General features: G+C 43.3%; 1 protein-coding gene across 5 annotated transcripts in view; it reads left to right on the top strand.

Moving 5' to 3' along the window:
* The first annotated feature begins 3,441 nt into the window (after positions 1-3,441).
* immp2l (inner mitochondrial membrane peptidase subunit 2) overlaps positions 3,442-25,090 on the top strand; it is a 156,343-nt gene continuing 134,694 nt past the window's right edge. For 2 of the 5 annotated variants that reach the window (XM_078256367.1, XM_078256368.1), the window contains exons 1-2: positions 18,491-18,621; positions 20,918-21,055. In XM_078256367.1, the coding sequence (XP_078112493.1) occupies positions 18,496-18,621; positions 20,918-21,055 (264 nt within the window). In that variant the 5' untranslated portion in view covers positions 18,491-18,495. The other 3 variants (XM_078256369.1, XM_078256370.1, XM_078256371.1) reach the window with 3 other exon arrangements.

Genomic DNA, 25,090 nt, shown 5'->3' on the forward strand with positions numbered 1-25,090 from the left:
AGTGCAAATGGGGGTCAGGAAGTGATTGTTTTACATAGCAACACACTAAGGGCCCTATTTTACCGATCTAAGCGCACGGCATGAAGCGTCTGGCGCAGGTGTGTTTAGGACGTGTCCAAATCCAATTTTGCTAGTTTGATGGCGGAAAAAAGGGTCCGTGCACCGGGCGCATGGTTCTAAAGGGTTGTACTTAGTGTCTTCATTAATCAGAGGTGTGTTTTGTGCGTAACATGCAATAAACCAATCAGAGATCATCTCCCATTCCCTTTAAAAGCCAGGTGCGTTTGGACCTTGGAGCATTGCTGTTATGATGGAGGATTTCCACCGTAATATTTTCATTTGTAATCTTCTGCATGTGTGTGTGCTGCTGTGCGTCCCTGTGTGTGTAACAAGCATAGTGTGCGCGCGCTGTGCACGAGCCTAGGAGCATTTTACTAATGCTCTGTTAAAATAACAATGAAATGCTGCGTTATTGACTTTAGACCAGGTTTTTGTTGGTCAATGGCGCGATCACTACAACCAAGTTAGGGTTCAAGATCTAGCTCTGTTCGTACGTTCCTCATAAAAAAAAACATGGAATTTCTTGTGATAATACATTTACATTCACACTATTAAGTACTAATGTCTGAGATTTGGGAGGTGACCTAACAGATGCTCAAAGCTTAAAAAAATATTGTATTTTAAAAATGAAAAAAACATTCATCTGGTACTCCGAAATGCCGTCACTGTGTGACATAAAAAGTGAGCTGTTGGTTTCCTTTCATTTAATCCCAGCTTGGCTCCACAGTTGTCCTGCTGTCTGATTGGCAGCGCGGAGGCCTGGAGAAACTGTTCTGTCCTTTAACTGAGAGATCTCACATTCAATCCCCACAGCAGCCTGTACTCTATGTGTGTGTGTCCATTAACAGCTCTGCTGTGTTCTTGGCCGTCTGTGTAAAGCGCCGATAAAGTTTCAGCTAAAGGACTGAGATGTAAATGCACAGGCTGCAGAAAGAAAAACAGAAGATATCTCAGAAATCTGGAGAGTCTTAAAGCTTCTGAAAGTGATTCTTCAAGGGTAATCCTGGTGGTTTTTCCCCCAAGAAATCCTCCATATCTAGGGTAACCAGCCATCCCGAAAAATTTGGGACAGTCCCGAAATCCAAGCAGTTGTCCCGAATCCCAAATCCTGCCCTAATTGTCCCGAAAATTAGAGCAAAGTCTCAAGAGCAGACTCTCGAGTAGTTATAATTCAATTCAATTCAATTTTATTTATAGTATCATATCATAACAAGAGTTATCTCGAGACACTTTACAGATAGAGTAGGTCTAGACCACACTCTATAGTTTACAGAGACCCAACAATTCCAGTAATTCCCCCAAGAGCGAGCATTCAGTGCGACAGTGGCGATGAAAAACTCCCTTTTAGGAAGAAACCTTGGACAGACCCAGGCAGGTAGGCGGTGTCTGACGGTGCCGGTTGGGGGTGTGATGAACACTGGCAATAATAGTCACAATAAAGATAATGGAACAGTGACTAGAAATGGTAGTCGTAGTAGTTCATGTCGTAGCAGGGCATTACAGGATGTAGCAAGGCACAGCAGAGCATAGCTGGACGTAGCAGGACACTGCAGGACACCGCAGAGCGTAGCAGAGTGTAGCAGGACGCTGCAGGGTACCGCAGAGCGTAGCAGGACACTGCAGGACACCGCAGAGCGTAGCAGGGTGTAGCAGCACGCTGCAGGGCACCGCAGAGCGTAGCAGGGTGTAGCAGCATGCTGCAGGGCACCGCAGAGCGTAGCAGGACACTGCAGGGCACCGCAGAGCGTAGCAGGGTGTAGCAGCATGCTGCAGGGCACCGCAGAGCGTAGCAGGGTGTAGCAGCATGCTGCAGGGCACCGCAGAGCGTAGCAGGGTGTAGCAGGGCACCGCAGAGCGTAGCAGGGTGTAGCAGGACGCTGCAGGACCACGGCGACAGCTGCAACCAAGATCTTGGTGCCATCCTAATCCAAGGAAATATGCTGGGTGAACAAAAAACACAAGGACTCCGGGGAATAAACTCCCCAGAGCTAGTCTGATAAAATATTAAAAACTGTTCACATGGTGATTGAGTCATCTGCAGCCAGCTCTTGTCGGCTGCTCATTGGCTGCAACAGTACATAGGCCCTAACATGCATTGCTATTTTTCATTCATTCATTGTTGAAATGGAGGCTCAGGCTGGTGTCCCGGGACCCGATGAACACGTAGCTACAAAGCAAAAACGTCTCTGAAGGTAACGGGAGGACAGGGTAGGGAAATACCCCTGTAGGAAGGAGTTTGGTATTTCTCATCTGGTCACCCTATCCATATCATATGACAATATAGGCTGTTTATTCCTAGCCATTAATACGACCCACCAGGATGTTGTTGTTATTGTGCACTTGACACTGAAACAGGAAGCTGTTCCTGTTTAAATCTGCACACATTTTGATGCTAAGCTTTCAGTTTATTTTACCAGTGACTGCTATTTTCTTCTCTTCTTAATGCAGCTGTTGCTCAGAGGGATCTTTGTCTCTTTCTGCTCTTTCATTTGTCAGTCTGGTTGAACCGTTGTACAGCGTTTGGTTCTCGATGTACAAAACTAAGTAACATCTAACATCTAATTTGTAAAGAGGAATTTTCTACAACCTAAAAGCATCAAAGAGCATTCAGACATATAGACATCTGACTGCACACAATCAAGCTGTGTGGCAGCAGATTAATATAATTTTTTTTAATGACTTTTTTAATCTAAAAAAATACAAGAATATTGAAAAGTGTTTCTCTTTATTTTATTTATTTATTAAAAGAATCAGTCTTTAGAAGATCAACCTGAAACAGATAAGTAGTGTTCAGGCCATAGACTATGGAATGTCGTTTTATTCAATATTAAATACATGAATAAATACATAAATACATATATAAATGAATACATAAATACATAAATACATGAATAAATTAATACATAAATACATGAATAAATAAATGAATATGCCTTTGAAATACATCCTGAAATAAATGAATAAGGCAATAAATACATAAATATATAAATACATTAAAATATGAATATATAAATGAGTCAATTAGTTTAAAAAAAAGGTTTTACTTTTAAATATTTCATGGAACTTTTATTACATAAGTCCACATTTATTTATTTCAAGAGACTTTTATCTCATAAGTCCAATATTTACATGTATTTATTTATGTATTTATTGCCTCATTTATTTTATTTCATGATGTATTTCAAAGGCATATTTATTAATTAATTTATTAATTTATTCATGCATTTATGTATTAATTAATTAATTTATTAATTTATTCAATATTGAATAAAACGGCATTCCATAATAAATAAAGTATAAATTATTATTATTAGACTGTGTAAAAGAGGTTCAGGCATATTGCGCAGGTTTTAGGACCCGGGAGGCGACGCCTCACGTCACGTTACGTCACGTATGACGTATGACAACAACAGGAAGACGGACCTCACGTTGCTGGTAGGTGTGTGTGAGCATCTGTAGCATTAGCTTGAGTTTCTCAGGTAACGTTGTGATTTTAACAACAGTAAAGAGACTTCCAGCGTCTGTAATGAACGCTTCACTGCCCCGCTGTCCCCCGAAATCTTGTTGTGTGCGCGACATTGTTTTTCAAAAGTTAACGGTCGGTTGGCCGTTGCGGCTAGCTGTTAGCACGCAGGTCAAACTGACAACTAACTGACAACTGGCAGGGTTACAACCGTTTAAAGGTGGAAAACGGAGATCGTTTGAGGGTAAATGTTGTTAAGGTGGAAGGTGAGGGGATGTTAGGTTGTTTTCTGTGACTGGTTCAGAGCCTGTTCGGTTTGTGGGAAGAAAGTTTGTTGTTTGCTGCTGTAAATGAATGAATTAGTGTGTCAAGTACTGTGATAAGAGCGAGTTATCTGATGCTATGCTACATTAACTCTCCTGTTGTCTTTGGGTCATTATTTGACCCATTTTCAAAAAGTCTCTATACCAGAAATTTGGGTTTCTTTCAACCAAATTGTCCAAAAAATAATAACGTGGATGGTTCCCTACAATGTTCTTTAGTGTAAAATAAATGATCAGTTCAATACTTTAAATTAATTTGGGTATTTTATTAGATTTTATAGCATTTGAAGGAAAAAATAATGGAATGGTTGAAAAAAAGTGACAAAAATGCTTCAAAAACGTGGGAAAAAAACCCAAAAAGTGACAAAAGTCAGAAAAAAAATCAAAAAATTGATAAAAAAAACTACGAAAAGACCAAAAAAAAACACGTGAGACGCAGCCATCTTCTAACCGTATATCATATATGTAAATCACTCCGCTGAAGTAGCAGCTGTAGCAGTGCTTCGCCTTTCTGAGAATATAGTTCCCAGTATGTATACGGTTAGAAGATGGCTGTGTCTCATGTGACCTTGTTATTTGTACACGCTGTGACTATACACATCACAACATGTAAATAGGAACATGTTGGCGTTATTTTGTCACTTATTGGGAGCAGTAGGCTAGATGGAGCCAGTTACCTCCAGGATCTGTGCTAAGCTAGGCTAGATAGAGCCGGTTACCTCCAGGATCTGTGCTAAGCTAGGCTAGATGGAGCCGGTTACCTCCAGGATCTGTGCTAAGCTAGGCTAGATGGAGCCGGTTACCTCCAGGATCTGTGCTAAGCTAGGCTAGATAGAGCCGGTTACCTCCAGGATCTGTGCTAAGCTAGGCTAGATGGAGCCGGTTACCTCCAGGATCTGTGCTAAGCTAGGCTAGATGGAGCCGATTACCTCCAGGATCTGTGCCAAGCTAGGCTAGATGGAGCCGGTTACCTCCAGGATCTGTGCCAAGCTAGGCTAGATGGAGCCAGTTACCTCCAGGATCTGTGCTAAGCTAGGCTAGATAGAGCCGGTTACCTCCAGGATCTGTGCTAAGCTAGGCTAGATAGAGCCGGTTACCTCCAGGATCTGTGCTAAGCTAGGCTAGATAGAGCCGGTTACCTCCAGGATCTGTGCTAAGCTAGGCTAGATGGAGCCGGTTACCTCCAGGATCTGTGCTAAGCTAGGCTAGATGGAGCCGGTTACCTCCAGGATCTGTGCTAAGCTAGGCTAGATGGAGCCAGTTACCTCCAGGATCTGTGCTAAGCTAGGCTAGATGGAGCCGGTTACCTCCAGGATCTGTGCTAAGCTAGGCTAGATGGAGCCGGTTACCTCCAGGATCTGTGCTAAGCTAGGCTAGATGGAGCCGGTTACCTCCAGGATCTGTGCTAAGCTAGGCTAGATGGAGCCGGTTACCTCCAGGATCTGTGCTAAGCTAGGCTAGATGGAGCTGGTTACCTCCAGGATCTGTGCTAAGCTAGGCTAGCGGTGGGGCCGTCAGACAGAGTTACAACACGCACGGAGATGAGAAGGGTATGTATGGACTTATCTAACTCTGGGGGATACAGGGAATAAGACAAAGTCCCAATAAGTCGGCGTGTTCTATTAAAGAGACAGTGCTTCCGGGCGCCCATATATAGAGGTGTGCTCCTCGACGCAGCGGGTTTGACTCCGACCTGCGGCCCTTTGCTGCATGTCATTCCCCCTCTCTCTCCCCTTTCATGTCTTCTGCTGTCCTATCAGAATAAAGGCTGAACAATGCCCAAAAAATAATCTTAAAAAAGAGATATATATATATATAAAAAAAAGTAGACAGTGCTTCCCTCTTAAAGGGCAAGTACAACATTATTCCTCCTACACAGTTCATAGGTATTAAACGGTATAATGTTTCTTACTTTGTCCTTAAGAGATTACGAATTAACAAAAGTACACACAGCGACTTATTTTAACTTGAGCGTACTGATATGAAATTTAAAAAAAAAAAACAGTGCCCAAATGTGTCAAAAACTTTGAAAAAAGTGATGGAAAAAGTCAAAAAAAAAAGTCAAAATAAGTGGGGAAAAAAAGTCGATAGATAGATGTCGTATATAACACCAAAAGTGGGGAAAGAAATCATCAAAAGCGGAAAAAGTGGCGGAAAATGAAGTGAAAAATTCGACAACAAAAGCGACAAAAAAGCAATGAAAAATGTCGGAAGATAGACGTAAACAGCAGAAAAAAAGGCAGAAAAATTAGCTAACACAAGCAAAAAGAAAAGCGACAAAAAGCAAAGCAAAAATGTCGAAAGATAGACATAAACGTTGGAAAAAAACACCAAAAGTGAGCGTCAAAAAAACGTTGAAAGAAACAATACAAAAGTGTGGGGAAAAAACGTTGCAATAAGCGAGAAAAACGTTGAAAGATAAGTCGGAAAAAACAGCAAAAAATCATGCGTAAAAAGCGACCACAAATGCGACAACGAAAGCAACGGAAAAAGCAACGAACAATGTCGAAAGATAGACTCGGAAGAAAGCGAACGTTTTGACAATAAACTCCATCAACACAGCAGTATGTGGAGTTACACTGGACGGGTCCAATAACCTCTGAATGGTTCTACTTGTTGTTAAACTGGACGGGTCCAATAACCTCTGAATGGTTCTACTAGTTGTTAAACTGGACGGGTCCAATAACCTCTGAATGGTTCTACTTGTTGTTAAACTGGACGGGTCCAATAACCTCTGAATGGTTCTACTAGTTGTTAAACTGGACGGGTCCAATAACCTCTGAATGGTTCTACTAGTTGTTAAACTGGGACGAGTCCAATAACCTCTGAATGGTTCTACTTGTTAAACTGGGACGGGTCCAATAACCTCTGAATGGTTCTACTTGTTGTTAAACTGACGGGTCCAATAACCTCTGAATGGTTCTACTAGTTGTTAAACTGGACGGGTCCAATAACCTCTGAATGGTTCTACTTGTTGTTAAACTGGACGGGTCCAATAACCTCTGAATTGGGTGGGGGGTGCATTATGTCGGCAGGATCATTTAAAAGGCCACCGTGACTACGTTGTGCGTCTGCCCTATTTCTGATACCGTGGCGGCAGAAATCATGCCGTGGCGGGCCGCCACTACAAAATCAACATGGAGGAAACACTGAGAACGTTGGAAAAAAGTCGACAAAAGGGACAAAAAAATTAGAAGAAAAGTGACAAAGGATCGAAAAAGACGCCCAAAAAGTTTTTGATTTAAATTTTTGACCCAGAAAACCACAATGTGCATGGTTGATAGGAAGACGACACCAGGGTTAAAAAAAAAAGATAATATTCTGATTGAGCTGTTTTAACGGCTAGTTATTAGTGAACATTCCCGCTAATATTCCCGTTTACGTGCAGCCGTGTAAAACAGGATTTTCCCAAAGTTTTCCAGCAGTGGCGGACGTGTTGGCGAGTCCCTCTTGGTGATGTCAGTCTGTCCAACACTTGAAGGGCTGCACCATATGAGGAAAATATGCGATATGCAATAATGTTTTCTTTTTTTTAGATTATTTTTTGGGGATTTTAGGTCTTTATTTTTATAGGACAGCTGAAGTCATGAAGGGAGAGAGAGAGAGGGAGATTAACATGCAGCAAAGGGACGCAGGTGGGGGGGTTGAGAGGAGGAAAAGCCAAGGCAGGGGGAATGAGAGGTGGAAACGCCAGAGCAGGGGGAATGAGAGGGAGGAACACCAGAGCAGGGGGAATGAGAGGGGGGAACGCCAGAGCAGGGGGGAATGAGAGGGGGGAACGCCAGAGCAGGGGGAATGAGAGGGGGAAACACCAGAGCAGGGGGAATGAGAGGGGGGAACGCCAGAGCAGGGGGAATGAGAGGGAGGAACACCAGAGCAGGGGGAATGAGAGGGGGGAACACCAGAGCAGGGGGAATGAGAGGGGGGAACGTCAGAGCAGGGGGGAATGAGAGGGGGGATACGCCAGAGCAGGGGGAATGAGAGGGGGAGACGCCAGAGCAGGGGGGAATGAGAGGGGGGAACACCAGAGCAGGGGGAATGAGAGGGGGAAACGCCAGAGCAGGGGGAATGAGAGGGGGAAACACCAGAGCAGGGGGAATGAGAGGGGGAAACGCCAGAGCAGGGGGAATGAGAGGGGGAACGCCGTAACGCCAGAGCAGGGGGAATGAGAGGGGGGAACGCCGTAACGCCAGAGCAGGGGGAATGAGAGGGGGGAACGCCGTAACGCCAGAGCAGGGGGAATGAGAGGGGGAAACACCAGAGCAGGGGGAATGAGAGGGGGGAAACACCAGAGCAGGGGGAATGAGAGGGGGAACGTAGCAATGTTAATGTAGCCTCATTATCTGGTAAAAGCTCAGAAGAGAAAGCAGCCGTGGCTGAGCTCTGTGGGCCGTCCTGCTGGTAATCATGGGTCGTCTTTGGGAGAAGTCTCTGCGATATGAAGAGAGACAGTCCTGCTTGTTGAAGCAGGTGGAGGTGAACTTTATGTCCCGGTCAGACCGTGACATTTAGCGAAACATCTCGGTCAGACTGGCCTTTACATCCTCCGCAGCTCGGAGGCAGCATCCCGTCTGGCCCCGACTTTAAAGGACACTTTGACTGCGAGACGACTCTCCGCTCATTTCTTTCACTGGATTCCAACTGTTGGCACGTGGCTTATGTCCTTTCTACGGCAGCCCATTAACGCCAATTACAGACATTTCCCCCCGCACTGTACATGACGGTGCCCTATGTCCCCCACACTTACAACAGGTCTGAGTTGATTTGAGCACACCATAAGTAGGCGAGTGTGCACGTACCCTCCCCACACACACACACACACACACACACACACACATATACACATATATTTACACCACCCCCTCCCACAAAATACTTCCAACGTCCCTGTGAGTAATGCATTCAATGTTTTAACTTCTTTACCTATTGAGGAAATTAGTTCCACATATTTGGTCCATTGGCTCCGCCTCCGTGTGGCCAGTTAAGATGTTAGCAGGTCTCCCATTGGGCGAGATGCGGCAGTAAAACAGTATTGAATGGTTTATGGAAATGTCTGCGTTTCCATCAATCATAAATGAAATGCAGACTAGTGGGAATCCGTAACTTGGAGAGACAAATGAACAGTAGGGCTGCACAATTAATTGCATTTTTATCGAAATCACAATATGAACTTAGTGCAATATCCAAATCACAGGGAGGAGCAATATTTGTTAAAGGCAAAATATGGGTCAAACCATTCTTAAATGAAGTAGTGTGGTGCTGTGTCTTTGTTTGGTACAGATCCTCGCAAAGAAATCACACTACCTCCAATATCGTGAATCACATCGCAATCGTAATATCAGTCAAAATAATCACAATTAGGTATTTTCCACAGTTCTCCCCCCCTCACTTTAGAAATCATGGCTATGCCCCTGACTTGACAGCAGCAGTCTCGGCGGCCCCTCTTCCTCGCCCTCTTTTCCCTCCGTGCCACAGTCACTCTCTTAAACCTCCATCAAATTCATTTGTGGGTCAGGGCTTTAATCTGCCCCCCCGTCTGCTTCCCCTCGCAAAGCCCAGAACTGCTGCCGAGGCAGAAGTGGAGCTGGGTGGGGATCTCGCAGCGGCCAGCCGTAATCAGCATCCCTGCTGCCTTCCTGCGTCCTCCCCTGTGGATTTATCGGTGTGGAAAAAGCTTTTGGATCGCCAACATTAGTCACCAAGTGAGATGGACTTCAGCCCAGAAACCCAGAAATTCAATTCTAGCAATCAGGGCAAAAGAAAAAGCACAGCGAATCGGCTTGATAGCGGCCGATTTGCTGACCCAGAGTCTGCTCCGCGGGGCTCCCTCTCTCTCCGCTCACTAAATTTGATATGTATACCTCTCTGTATCTGGCTCATCTGAATAAATTGGAAATGGTTTAGTGGAATTGGGTTTGTTGAACTCTTGACAGATCTCTGCGTTAAAACCCCTCTGAGGTCTGAGAGCATTTTCTCGATGTTGACACATCTTAAATTCACCTTTTTAAGGGTATTTGCATATAGCTGATACCCATGTGTTTGATATCAAAATGTTCAGAACAAACTCAGCTTTCTGGACAGTGATGTAGGGATGCATCGAATCCAGATTTTGGGGGTTCAGCCGAATCCTGAATCCCCTGGTTGAGGTTCTGCTGAGTCCTCGTCCCGTCCTCAGTCCATGAACACAGTCGACACATTAATGAAGTAAACAGTGACTGTCCTTCCTTTGCCGTACCTGAAGTTGCTGCATTCTGGCTGCTGTCTGTAGATTCCTTCATGCTCAGCTCGTATTCTTCCAGATGTTTCATACCAGATGTTGTAACAGCGGTGATGTTGTGTATTGTTTAGGGTCCTCGCCACCACTAGACTAATCAGCATTGCAGATTGAACATGTAGCTGGACTTGAATGGCCTTCTTTTGACTGAAAGTACTGCCAAACAACACTTTTTCTGCTCACCAGTTCCATTTCCACTTCCTCTCAGCCTGCTGCATTGAAGCTCCACCTACGTAAACACCTTCCCGTAATCAACGGCGCCGTCATCACGTCGACCAGCGTAGCGCGCGGAGTGCGAGCGTAGGGTTCGGTGGAAACATTTTTTACTGTTCGGCAGAAACCGAACCCCGACAAAAAGCCCAATATTGGGCCGAATCTGAACCCAAATCCTGGATTCGGTGCAACCTTGGATTTGTCTTAGAGCAACGAGTAAAGAGATAATTTGGCCCTAAAGCTGACAAGTTGATGTTCCCTTTATGGAATTTTTTTTAATCTCATAAAAACAAACCTTTACTCATGTCGATGACGAATGTTTGGATGCAGGTTTACCACAGGGTTAGGTTCACAAAAGAACTGTAATTTATGAATAAAATAGTAAATAAATGTAAAGTAAATGCAGGCTGTAACGGTTACACTAACTACCACTTTTCTGGGAAGCTTTCGGGTGCAGCAAAGCGGGAAAAAATGAAGACCAAAGAAAACGACAAAGCGGGGCTTTACACGCGTTCTCTCAGGCCTTCAAATAAGCCTAAATTAGATGCATTAATTTTTTTGAATTTCAAATTTCTTTATTAGGATAAACCCCTTGAGATGTATCATCTCGTTTTCTAGGGGGTCCCAACACATAACAGTAATTACATAACAACAGAGAAGTATAAAATCTCAACAAAAAACAAAAACAAGACAAAAAACTAAACAACAACCACACCACCTGCATATATTCATCAATACATTACAACCACCCAAAGGCCAAAATGGCCAATAAAAAGTAAATAAGTAAACAAGTAAACAGTAGTAGTAGTAAGAGTATGAGTGAATTTCTAACTACAGTCAAATATAAACATTAGGTAAGGACAGTAGATATAAGGATTGCATGCATTTTTAATAACAGAGGCAGTTTATCTTAAAGCGAACAGACGGGGCATGTTTAAACAAACCAAGTAAAGAAATGGATTTTATTTCCAGAGAGAGATTATTCCAATCTGCTGGAGCCTTAAACTTAAAAGCTCTTTTGCCAATTGTTTTTTTAACTCTCGGAACAGAGAAGTAGAGTTGAGTAGAGTGCCGAACTTCATAGTTTGATGTATAAGGTACAAGATACTGTTTTAAATAAGGAGGATAATTGAAATAAATACATTTAAATATAAGTTGAAGCCAGTGCGTGTGTCTTCTACTACTTAGAGATGACCAATTGTGGTAAATGCATTATACATTATACAGTGATGAGTGAGATTAGGTCATCCAAGGACAAATCTGCAAAGTCTATTGTATACTGTGTTAAGTGGAACAAGGTCTGAGTTAAATGCATTTTGATATACAACATCACAACAGTCGATAATTGGAAGTATAAGTTGAGAGGCAAGTTTTATACGAACACTGCGCGTAAAGCAATTCCGAGCTCGATATAAAACGTTGATTCCAAAGTTCACTTTACGTAACACTTGCTCGATATGTAACTTGAATGATAGTTCAGTATCAAGCCATACACCAAGATATTTAATCTTATCAACTTTATGCAGAGAAGAGCCTTCATTACAGGTTATCACACAGGAACCAGATTTGAGTTTTTGTCTAGTACCAAAGATAATATCAATCAATCAATCAATCAATCAATCAACATTTATTTATATCGCACTTTACAGCAACCAAAAGGTATCCAAAGTGCTTCACATCAGGAACCAAGACTAAAACACACATCATATAACATATCATACAATAAAAAGAATGACACATAGAAACAATAAATATCAGAAAAGGTTACATATACATAGGAGAGGGAAGCTGTCACACCACTACTACGTATTAAAAGCCTTTCTAAACAGATACCTTTTGAGTTTAGACCTAAAAAGCGCCACATCTGTAGTCGTCCGAATTTCAGGGGGGAACTTGTTCCAGAGTCTCAGGGCAGCGACTGCAAAAGTCTGATCACCCCACCGTTTGTACTTTGACGTCGGGACTTCTAAAACCAGCTGATTTGAGGACCGCAAGGACCGGTTGTGCTCACGCAAGGTTAAGCTCTCGGACAGATACTCCGGGGCCAGGCCGTTTTAAGACCTTGAAAACAAACAATACAATCTTAAAATCGATTCTAAAACGCACAGGGAGCCAATGTAGGGTGTAGAGAACGGGAGTGATGTGTGCACGTCTAGATGTATTTGTTAAAAAGCAAGCAGCAGCATTTTGTACAAGTGTATATATATATATATAATAGGACTTTGTTTTGTTAAGCAGTAATTTATGTAAAAGCCAATCTTGAAGGATAATGAAGTCAGACTGATATATATATATATATATATATATATATATATATATATATATATATATATATATATATATATATATATATATATGACAGCGTCATCGGCATACAGTTGAACAGAACAGTTATAAAAAATTGATGGTAAATCATTTATATAAATAGAAAAAAGAAGTGGACCCAATGTTGAGCCCTGAGGCACTCCTCTATCTTCTAAAAATCTGATTTACTTCCCTGTAGGATTACACATTGTTTTATATTATGCAAGTATGAATTAAACCACAAAACTGCATTTTCAGAAAGGCCGATATCATAGAGCTTATCTAAAAGGAGATAATGATCAACAAAATCAAAAGCTTTAGTTAAATAAAGATGGCACCTGTGAGTTCAACATTATCTGCAGCACAAAATACATCATTAGTGAATTTAAGTAGGGCAGTAGTTGTGGAGTGATTAGACCTGAAGCCAGATTGAAATTGTGAGATTATTGGTAGTAAGAGAGTGCGAAAGTTGATTATAAATTAGACTTTAGCAATAGAACATATAATGGATATAGGTCTATAATTGTTTGGGTCAAGTACATCTCCAGTTTTAAAGAGTGGAGTGATGCGTGCACAAGGTACACTGTAGGGTTGTAAGTATTTTATTAGCTAAAATCAATGTCTTCATTCATAAACATGTCCTCATTGGTGTAAAATGACCTCTGCCAATGATTGGACTTATCCTCCTAAGCGAAGGGTTTCTTATCTGTATTTACACTGGACGGGCAAGTCCAAGAAGGCTTCCATGTCGCTCCGCCATTTAGAAAAACTCTAATCTCTGAGAGGGACATAGAGCACTAGCCTACCTGTCTAGCTAATCCACAACGCGTTTTCGTTCAGAGCCAGCGTCACGTGACTGAAACCAGCTGAAGCGGAGAAGGAGATCAGTGAGAGGAGCTTGTCGCTGTCCTTTAGTTCATAATGGAGGATCAGACTTATGCCGAGCCACACGAGAAGGAATCCTCGTCGCCAAAAAAAGCAAAGATTGGAAGACATGTTGTCATACAATTTCACCGCTAGATGGGAGAAATTCCTACACAGTGTACCATTTAAAATACCTAAATAAAGTAAATTAGCTTAATCATGTGGCAGTTAAAACTTCTGATCTTGTTTATTCACCAAATAACAAAAACATCCATTTGGAGGGGGGCCCGAAAAATGCAGTACACCTAGTGTTTATCTTTCAATTTTATCAGCCCTAACGATACTACTGATTACGATAAATAAACACATGAATTTAAAACAAATGACAGGAAATCCTTTCTAACGTTCTTTTATTAAACAAATTGAACACTGAATTGAATATAAAAGACACCAGAAAAATACAATGACAAAGTGCAGCTTTTTTTGCTGATAATTTCTTTCTACCAACACAAAAAAAGCGATGTATTGTGCAGCTCTACTCTTTGACCTCACTCTGCGTTTTGATATAAAAGCAGGAGCTTATTTCTGCGGCTGTCGCGGTCTAATAACCCCCAATAAGTGTTTGTTTATGATAACCTGTCGAGTCTATTACCACAGCTTGTTACAGAGCCGCTTCTGCATATTGAGCACACAGAGAGAGAGAGAGAGAGATTTGCTGCGTTAACCCGTTTGTCACTATGTCGACAATATTGATGTCTTTTCTGCAGACTTGATAAAGACCCAGCGGAGCTCAGTTTAATGTGCTGGAGTGCAGTTGTCAGCGCGTCATAAACAAAGCCAAGAGGGGCGGATTTAGAGACTGTACAGCACGGGTGTCTAACTCAACATGTAGAGTTTAATGACACGCTTTTATTTAAATAAGTAAAGCCCAGTTCAGACCAAAGATTGACGGCGAGACAAAACCGTTTTAGAGCGACGCAGAGAAAAGTTTCAGCGGTCTGAACCGGCCCGTCTCAGCTCGACTCAAACCAGCTGATGGTGTTGCTACGACTCAGCTGGTGGAGTCTCCAGAGGCTGGTTTTACAACGTAAGAGACGTCTCCTGTTTCAACAGCCAATAGAGAAGTCAGCTGGTGGAGTCTCCAGAGGCTGGTTTTACAACGTAAGAGACGTCTCCTGTTTCAACAGCCAATAGAGAAGTCAGCTGGTGGAGTCTCCAGAGGCTGGTTTTACAACGTAAGAGACGTCTCCTGTTTCAACAGCCAATAGAGAAGTCAGCTGGTGGAGTCTCCAGAGGCTGGTTTTACAACGTAAGAGACGTCTCCTGTTTCAACAGCCAATAGAGAAGTCAGCTGGTGGAGTCTCCAGAGGCTGGTTTTAGAACGTAAGAGACGTCTCCTGTTTCTACAGCCAATAGAGAAGTCAGCCGGTGGAGTCTCCGTAGAGCCCGACCGATATGTCGGCGGGCCGATATTGTCGGCGGGCCGATATTATCGGCCGATATTAGGCATTTTCCAAACTATCGGTATTGGCATTTATAATGTCCGATAAAAAAATAAAAACAAAAAAATATATTATTTTTAATATTCATTCATCAGAATTATTTATAATGACAAATGATTCTGATAAATGAATATTTAAAAAATAAAATATAAACGGACGAAACCCCCTTCAACCATGTTCTGAGTGTTGGCGTTGCGTAGTCTGTCCACCAGAGGGCGCTCTACAACGTCCCTGTTGTGGCAACACTCTTTGATTTTTTTTGTTGTTATTGTCTTTTTGTTCAAAGGACTTTAAGTTTCATATCTTAAGTTACGCATTTCTGGATTTTAAAAAAATATATAAAATATAACATTTGTATCGGTATCGGCCTTAAAAATCCTTTATCGGTCGGGCTCTACTAAAAAGCAAGTATGCGTCTTGATAACATGCCAAAATGGCATACGAATTGGCGTGTCATACATACGCCATTTCATGAGATCAGGCTGGTCCCTGAAACCAACTCAGGTAAACGTAGAGCTGGGCAATATATGGATATTATATCGATATCGTGATATGAGACTAGATATCGTCTTAGATTTTGGATATCGTAACATGACATAAGTGTCTTCTCCTGGTTTTAAAGGCAGCGTTACAGTAAAGTGATGTCATTGTCTGAACCTACCAGACTGTTGTAACTGTTCTGTTATTTGCCTTTACCCACTTAGTCATTATATCCACATTACTGATGATTATGTATCAAAACTCCCATTGTGTAAATATTTTGTGAAAGCACCAATAGTCAACACTACAATATCGTTGCGGTATCGATGTCGAGGTATTTGGTCAAAAATATCAGAATATCTAATATTCTCCATATCGCCCAGCTCTACGTAAACGCTTGTGTGTTATAGTTTCTGTGAATCTCTTCCTGATTGTGTAAACAGGGTTTCCTTTGTGAAGTTTAAAGCTCCCATATTCTGCTCATTTTCAGGTTCATAATTGTATTTTAAGGTTGTACCAGAATAGGTTTACATGGTTTAATTTTCAAAAAACACCATATTTTTGTTGTACTGCACAGCTCTCTCTCACTGCTGCAGATCCTCTTTTCAGCTGGTCTCTGTTTTAGCTACAGAGTGAGACCTCTCTTCTTCTTCTTCTTCTGTACTATCTTTGATTGCATATGCTCAGTAGCTGAGATGTAGATCATGTCAGCTAGCTAGCTCCATAGACAGTAAAAGAAAGGCTGTTTCTCCAGCTTCAGTCAGTTACAAGGCAGGATTAGCTGGGAGACTTCTTCTAAATGAGGGCGCACATGGAAGTAGTTCTTTAGTAGATGATGGTGAACTTGTGTGTGTTGTAGCAGTGCTTTGCTATTGAGAATGCTAACGCTACGAGCTAACGGTTGCGGTTAGCCAGCTCGTTTCGGCTTCTGACGTCACAAGCCGTGCCGATTTTGAACAGCTGACCCGGAGACTGAAGGCAGGACACATTCAGAAACCAGTATCTCACTCAAAACAGCATGGATGGATTTTTTTTCAAAGTGTGTATGTGTGTGGAAGCACCAGAGACACAAAAGAACACCCCAAATCCCAGAAAAAGTGTTTTTTTCATAATATGGGCACTTTAAAAAATCCGCTTACCGTGAAAGGAAACGGTAACCTTCGTGTAAACACGCTAAATGTTTGCTTGCTAATAAGTCTTTTGCAAAGAAATATAAAGGTAGAAATCTAAATAGTGCTGCACCATATGGTCTAGTGCATTTCCCGGTGACTTTGATGTGGGACCTGCTGTGTCAGCCATGTTTTTTCTTTTTTTCTTTTTTTTAAAAAGGTGCCGACAGGAAAACAAGGTTGATGTAAAGTGTGTGTGAGCGCCGCGGGGGCTCCGAGCTGTCGGCGCGGAAACGACTCGCCCGTAACAGCGAGCGGCCAAACCCTGAAGCTCGGCACCGAGCCTCCTTCTGATGATGATACACTTGTTCTCTGCGAGGGGAATTGTGCGGCGGCTGTGTGGAAGGGTAATGGCAATATGTTCACGTCAGGACGGATTGTTACGCCAGAGTAGATTTTCTGCTCCATAGCAGGAGTTTCCTCCCTCCAGCACATGATGATGTCTCACAAAGAGCCCGGCAGACGCAGATCACTGTGTTTAATGGGACGTAACGTAGAGAGAGGCGCAGGCTGGAGACATCTCTCTTGTCTGTCTGTCTGTCTGTCTCTCTGTCTGTGTGTCTGTCTGTCTGTCTGTCTGTCTGTCTGTCTGTCTGTCTGTCTGTTTTCACTGTGACAAAAACTTCAAAAAAAGACGGTAGAAAGAAGGAAGTAAGGCAACACTAGGTTATTATTATTGCGTATATCTATATGAGTCCATCAATCAACTAAGAGCAACCTGAGTAACGTGCACACTCGCCTACTTATGGTGCGTTCAAATCAACTCGGACGTGTTGTAACTGTGAGGGACGGAGGGCACCGACATGAGTGCAGGGGGGTGGGGTGGGGGGTACCCCGTGTCCGCTACGGCCTTGGCAATACCCACATACCGTGAAACTGAAGGTTATCATACCGTCAGAATCTTATAATGGCCCATGCCTACTCTCCAAAGAAATGTACAGAAAGTTGAAATTGAAATATGTCTTTTATGTTGATATTAGTGTATTTTGGACTCTTATTATATCGGTTCAATGATTGTGTGGAGACGTCATGACATAGAATTGAAACACAGATGTGTGTTCTGTGTTTCCCCCTTTTTTTAAAAACGCCTCACAGCTGCAGTGATGGACCCCCGTCATGACTCCAGATTGGGGGGAGTGAGGGAGTGCGGCGTGTTTTAAATGACAATGTGTCATATGAAGTAGTCCTGTGATGTGGAGGTAATAGCTGTAGCAGATCTCCAGAGTGCGGGGACAGTGGACGTCCAGACGAGGTTGTTAGCCGTTAGTTTGCTGAAGGCAGCGGTGCGTCAGTCATTTCACGCCTGTCTGGGCTTCCTGGCGCTTTGCTGAAAATCAAAGTGGATGAAAAACTCTCACCGGGGAGAACAGGCTCAGTGCGATGTGTGTTTTGTGTCCAGTCGTCAAACCTGCGGTGGAAAGTGACAACAGGAGGAGGACTCGTATATGTGTCGCCTTGGTTCACGTTGTGATTAGGCTCTAACGTTACACACGTTGGACTGATTGATAGAGCAACACTCTCCTTAAAGGTCCCATGACATGGTGCTCTTTGGATGCTTTTATATAGGCCTTAGTGGTCCCCAAATACTGTATCTGAAGTCTCTTTTATATAGACCTTAGTGGTCCCCTAATACTGTATCTGAAGTCTCTTTTATATAGACCTTAGTGGTCCCCTAATACTGTATCTGAAGTCTCTTTTATATAGACCTTAGTGGTCCCCTAATACTGTATCTGAAGTCTCTTTTATATAGGCCTTAGTGGTCCCCTAATACTGTATCTGAAGTCTCTTTCCTGAAATTGGGCCTTTGCTCGTTTGAAAGCCATGATGTCTCTCTCTCTTTCTCATGGGGGGGCCAAATTCTCTGGGCGGGCAAAGCAGAGAAAGGGGAGGTAACCTTTCCCCTTATGACGTCATAAAGGGAAGATTCCAGATCGGCCCATCTGAGCTTTCATTTTCATTTTCTCCACACGTACGTGCTGACATCTTGCTGATTGTTAGGATAATTATTTATCAAAGAATGGACAGAAATCACTGAAGTTTCTCTCAAAAGTTTGCTTTTACTTGCACAAGCAGAATCAATATTTACAGCACCCAGTAAGTACAGAAAAAATGACTGAGGATTTGTCCACGACCGTGTCTCTTTATAAGAATCAGGGAGTAATATTACATAGGAGATTGTGTCTAATTATCTCTGGTCAGGCCCGGCATCTCCTCCACATGTACTCTGCCCTCAGGGGCTTTCTGTGCTTTTCACAAGGTCAGTGCCTCTCATGATTATGTCATGAGAGGCAGAAATAGTTGGCATTTACTGCATGCAAATACTTAAACACTAACAGAAAAGTAAGCATGATTTTTCTAACACCGAAAAATACCGGAGACGGGGACAGTAGGGCTGCACGATATGAGGAAAATATCTGATTGCGATTATTTTGACTGATATAACGATTGCAGTATGATTCACGACATTGAAGGGAATGATCACTTTTGTTAGTCTCGTGAGAGCGTCCTGATCTGGCGAGCTCCAGTTTTTCCACTCGCAGATCAGTCTGGCATCTTGAGAAAAAGGGTCTGACTGAAGAGAAAAAGTCTGGAGCCGTTTCTACTTTCTCTGAAGAGAAATAATCGCTTAATAACGTCGCTTCATAACGTCGCTTAATAACGTCGCTTAATAACGTCGCTTCATAACGTCGCTTCATAACGTCGCTTCATAACGTCGCTTCATAACGTCGCTTCATAACGTCGCTTAATAACGTCGCTTAATAACGTCGCTTAATAACGTCGCTTCATAACGTCGCTTCATAACATCGCTTCACGTCGCTTCATCATGTCGCTTCATCACGTCGCTTCATCACGTCGCTTCATCACGTCGCTTCATAACATCGCTTCATCATGTCGCTTCATCACGTCGCTTCATCACGTCGCTTCATAACGTCGCTTAATAACGTCGCTTCATCATGTCGCTTCATAACATCGCTTCATCATGTCGCTTATTAACGTCGCTTAATAACGTCGCCTCATAATGTCGCCTCATAACGTCGCCTCATAATGTCGCCTCATAACGTCGCCTCATAATGTCGCCTCATAACGTCGCTTCATCACGGTGCTTCATCACGTCGCTTCATAACGTCGCTTCATAACGTCGCTTCACAACGTCACCTCATCACGTCGCTTAATAACTTCGCTTCATAACATCGCTTCATCACGGTGCTTCATCACGTCGCTTCACAACGTCGCTTCACAACGTCGCTTCACAACGTCACCTCATCACGTCGCTTAATAACTTCGCTTCATAACGTCGCTTCATCACGTCGCTTCATAACGTCGCTTCATCACGTCGCTTAATAACGTCGCTTAATAACGTCGCTTAATAACGTCGCTTCATAACGTCGCTTAATAACGTCGCTTCATTACGTCGCTTCATAACGTCGCTTAATAACGTCGCTTCATCACGTCGCTTCATCACGTCGCTTCATCACGTCGCTTCATCACGTCGCTTCATAACATCGCTTCATCACGTCGCTTCATCACGTCGCTTCATAACGTCGCTTAATAACGTTGCTTAATAACGTCGCCTCATAACGTCGCTTAATAACGTCGCCTCATAACGTCGCTTAATAACGTTGCTTCATAATGTCGCCTCATAACGTCGCCTCATAACGTCGCCTCATAACATCGCTTCATAACGTTGCTTCATAACGTCGCTTTATAACTTCATAACGTCGCTTCATAACGTCACTTCGTAACGTCACTTCATAACGTCGCCTCATAACATCGCTTCATAACGTTGCTTCATAACGTCGCTTTATAACTTCATAACGTCGCTTCGTAACGTCACTTCATAACGTCACTTCATAACGTCACTTCATAACGTCACTTCATAACGTCACTTCATAACGTCACTTCGTAACGTGCCGTTAGGCTGCTCTTGTGTGAAGTAAACGCAACATTTTTCATGTTTCTGCTAAGATATGGGGGACTTTTTTGCAACCAAAACGCGGGGATTATGACATCATGCAAGCCCCGCATATTTTGCGCGGAAATCGGCAATTTATGCGGCGAAAGAACGGCGTATTTGAAAAAGTACACATTTTTCTGGAGGGACTGATTAACAAATATTGCGCCTCCTTGTGATTTGGATATTGCACAAAGTTCATATTGCGATTTCGATTAAGTTGTGATTAATTGTGCAGCCCTGCAGGACCGGACCAAAATGTGTGCCGTCATGGTTCTGATGATGTCGGTTTCTCTTGTTGTTTCCTGTCCAGGTGATGGCTCAGCAGGCGACGGCGGGCCGACGCTACCTGCGGGCGTTCGTTAGCGGCTTCTTCGTGGCCGTTCCCGTCACAGTCACCGTCCTGGATCGCTTGGCCTACGTGGCGCGAGTGGAGGGAGCGTCGATGCAGGTGAGACTTTACGACACATTAAAACGCATCCACCGGAGGCAAAGGCAGTCTGGGTAAATGCTTGGATGCATCTCGACATGTCAATGATTTGGCGGGGTCATTTTTTCAAGGTTTTTGTTTCCTGTGCGCTTTCTTATCCCTCTCGCGAACACGGATATTTTTCATGTGTGAACCACTGCCTAGCGTTGGGTACCTTTCACATGTTTATCGGTACCGGTACCGATACCGATGCCTCAAATTTGGTTCCGGTACCCAACGGTACTTTTTTCGGTACTTTCTCTCTGTATTGACAAAAAAATCATTTCAGTTGTAAAGATAATTCCAAACCTATTTATACTATTAACATTTTGTTATATATTTAGAACATTTTACACTCAAAACTAAATAAACACGAATAAAAAGCCTCCCAAACCCGTCCCTACAACCTGTTAAACCACATAAATATTAATTTCTTACACTGCACTCTAACTTTTATTCTCTTTTTGTACATTATTCTATTTTAGTTTTATTTTCATCATGACCGTTTGTAATTGCTCTTTAATGTAAAGCACTTTGGATTGTCTTGTTGCTGAAAGGTGCTGTAGAAATAAAGTTGCCTTGCCTTGCAACCTCAGCCTGTCAGTCAGGCCCCAGGGCACAGACACCACTGTTGTGCCTGCTTGTCTCAGAGGAACGTCAACAGCACTGCGGCCGCTTTCGCCTCACAAACGCTGTCTGCGTGAAGTTTTGAAAAACTGTAACCACACTTGCAACCTGTGTGTGTGTGTGTGTGTGTGTGTGTGTGTGTGTGTGTGTGTGTGTGTGTGTCGGAGCTCCGCTCTCTGTCAGTATGCAGACAGGACAGTTGCTTGCGCTTACTCGCTGTCAGGTACCGAAATTTGGCACCGTTTGATCTACCGTGAGTCAGTCCACTGTAGTACCGACGTAATTCGGTCGGTACCCAAAAAAGTACAGAGTTATGTACCCAACCCTCCCACTGCCCGACAGGAGACATCCATCCCCCGAGTCGACGTGCTCCCCGCGGATTCGTCCGAGGGCTGACGGTGATGCTGTGTGGGGGCCGCCGCGGCGGGGATGATAGGAGATGCGCCTCTGGTAACCCCTACCGGGCCTGGCCCAAAAAGATACGGAACCCCGACCCAAAGCCCAGGATGACGTCCTCAAATGTCTTGTTTTTTCCCCAACTCAAAGATATTCAGTCTACTGTCACAGAGGAGAGAAGAAACTAGAACAGATTCACATTTAACAAGCTGACATCACACAAGTTTGACTTCATTTCCATAGAAAATGTAGGTGCAGCACCCTGAGCCTAATTAATGTCACTGAAAGACTTTTCTCAGATCTAACGCTTGTAGTCAGACTTCTTTAGCTTTAAGTTTTGTCTTTAAGCTTTTTGAGAGTTATGTATTTATGATCTGCTCTAGCTTTTCCAACGTTTTAGACACAGATATGGTGATAACGGTCCAAAATGATGCGAAAACGAGACACAAAAGTACGACAAAGGGACACATACCGACTACAAAGAGACTCAAAACAACCCCAAAGAAAACACAAATGACCAAAAAGAGACACAACAAGGTTACAGAGAGATGCAAAAACCCACAAAGAGTAGGGATGCACTGAATCCAGGATTCGGATTTGGCTGAATATTGGGCTTTTTGACGGAGTTCGGTTTCTGCTGAACTTTTTCCCACCGAACCGAACCCTACGCTGTCACTCCGCGCGCTACGCTGGTCGCCGTAATGACGGCGCCGTTGATTACAGGAAGGTGTTTACGTAGGTGGAGCTTCAATGCAGCAGGCTGAGAGGAAGTGGAAATGGAACTGGTGAGCAGAAAAAGTGTTGTTTGGCAGTACTTTCAGTCAAAAGAAGGCCATTCAAGTCCAGCTACATGTTCAATCTGCAATGCTGATTAGTCTGGTGGTGGCGAGGACCCTAAACAATACACAACATCACCGCTGTTACAACATCTGGTATGAAACATCTGGAAGAATACGAGCTGAGCATGAAGGAATCTACAGACAGCAGCCAGAATGCAGGTTAAAAACTGACAGTAGGATTCGTTATTTGGTATTCGGTTTCGGCAGCATCTTAACCAGTGGATTCGGTATTTGGCCGAATCCCAAAAAATCTGGATTCGGTGCATCCCTAACATAGAGACACAAAATATTTATGGAAATTGCTTTTCTTTAATTGAAAAAAAAGTCACATTTTCTTGAAGAATGACACATAAATGCCCCGCAAAGGACACTCACCTAAGTCTTCCACCAACCGAGGGAAAACACTGATGTTGGAGAAGAAAAGACTCGATGCACGGCCTCTTTTTCTTCTCCTCCAGGGCGAACACAACCTGCACTCGGCTCGTCGAGAGGCAGAGACAAGAAGACAACAAAACAAAGGGCCTGTTGGGTTTTGACCGAGTTGGTTTCCCGTCGCGATGCTTATTATCCCCGACGTGCATTTGCATTATGCATAAAACAATCTGCTCTCTATTTTTAATGAGCATGAATATTTGAAACTTGCATGTTGCTCTTTTAGTTTCGCTGTTGTATATTCATGTCGCTTGCGTATGCCGGGTCATGAAGCTCGACCTCTAGCGAGAACTTCGGGGAGAGAGTTTGAGAGTCTGATCAAAATTCTGCAAAACCATTAACGCAAACAGCTTTCTGCTCGACTAAATGAGGTGTTTGCTCTCTGGGTGCTTTACATGGGAGAGAGACGCCGACCGACTCTGTTTCCATGATGCTCGGTGCTCCTGGTTTCATCCTGGTTAATGTGTCTTTGGGGAGCGTTGGTCTCCTGCGTTTTAGTCAGCGTGATGCATAAACAAAAACGAGTTGACACAATGTTCACGTCCGCAGCGAGGAAACTCGGCAATCCAGCATCGAAACCCTTTTCTCCTGCTGTTTGTCATCCTGTCTGACTGAATAATACGTCGCTGTTATTGAAAGCTAAAAACTTCAATGACCCTCAAATGTTGTCTGTGCGATTTGTGGGAAAAAAAAAGGCACAGCCAAACAAAACCTGCAAGAATGAATGAACGATGAGCTGACAGAACTGACAAGATGAACGTTGTCCAATTAGAACGGACCCACCGCGGTGACGTTTTTGGTGGAGCTGTTCATTTAATAGTCGACTCGGAAGAAAGCGAATGTTTTGACAATAAACTCCATCAACACAGCAGTATGTGGAGTTACACTGGACGGGTCCAATAACCTCTGAATGGTTCTACTTGTTGTTAAACTGGACGGGTCCAATAACCTCTGAATGGTTCTACTTGTTGTTAAACTGGACGGGCCCAATAACCTCTGAATGGTTCTACTTGTTGTTAAACTGGACGGGTCCAATAACCTCTGAATGGTTCTACTTGTTGTTAAACTGGACGGGTCCAATAACCTCTGAATGGTTCTACTTGTTGTTAAACTGGGACGGGCCCATTAACCTCTGAATGGTTCTACTTGTTGTTAAACTGGACGGGTCCAATAACCTCTGAATGGTTCTACTTGTTGTTAAACTGGACGGGCCCAATAACCTCTGATTGGGGGGGGGGCGGGGGTGCATTATGTCGGCAGGATCATTTAAAAGGCCACCGTGACTACGTTGTGCGTCTGCCCTATTTCTGATGCCGTGGCGGCAGAAATCTCGCCGTGGCGGGCCGCCACTACAAAATCAACATGGAGGAAACACTGGAAAATAATCTCAGTATAAAATAGCAAAACGTGGTTTCAACATAAAACACACAGCTGAGATTCACACTTCAACACTGAACATGCACACCAGTTTCCCGGGAACAAGCCGAGACTCCAGGAAGTGACCGATCCCGGCCAACAAATAGTAAACAGACTGTAACCCCGGTAGAACGGCTCATTGGTGTGTGTACACGTCTGGTTTCTGAAGGAATCTAACAAACGAGATATAACGTGATAACTTGTGAGCTTTGGAGGTCAGACACAACTAAAACACAACACAGTGACATTATTCTGCAGCTGTGTGTGTGTGTGTTTGTGTATGTGTGTGTGTGTGTGTGTGTGTGTC

The sequence above is a fragment of the Sander vitreus genome, chromosome 8, assembly GCF_031162955.1.
Source record: "Sander vitreus isolate 19-12246 chromosome 8, sanVit1, whole genome shotgun sequence".
Lineage (NCBI taxonomy): Eukaryota > Metazoa > Chordata > Actinopteri > Perciformes > Percidae > Sander > Sander vitreus.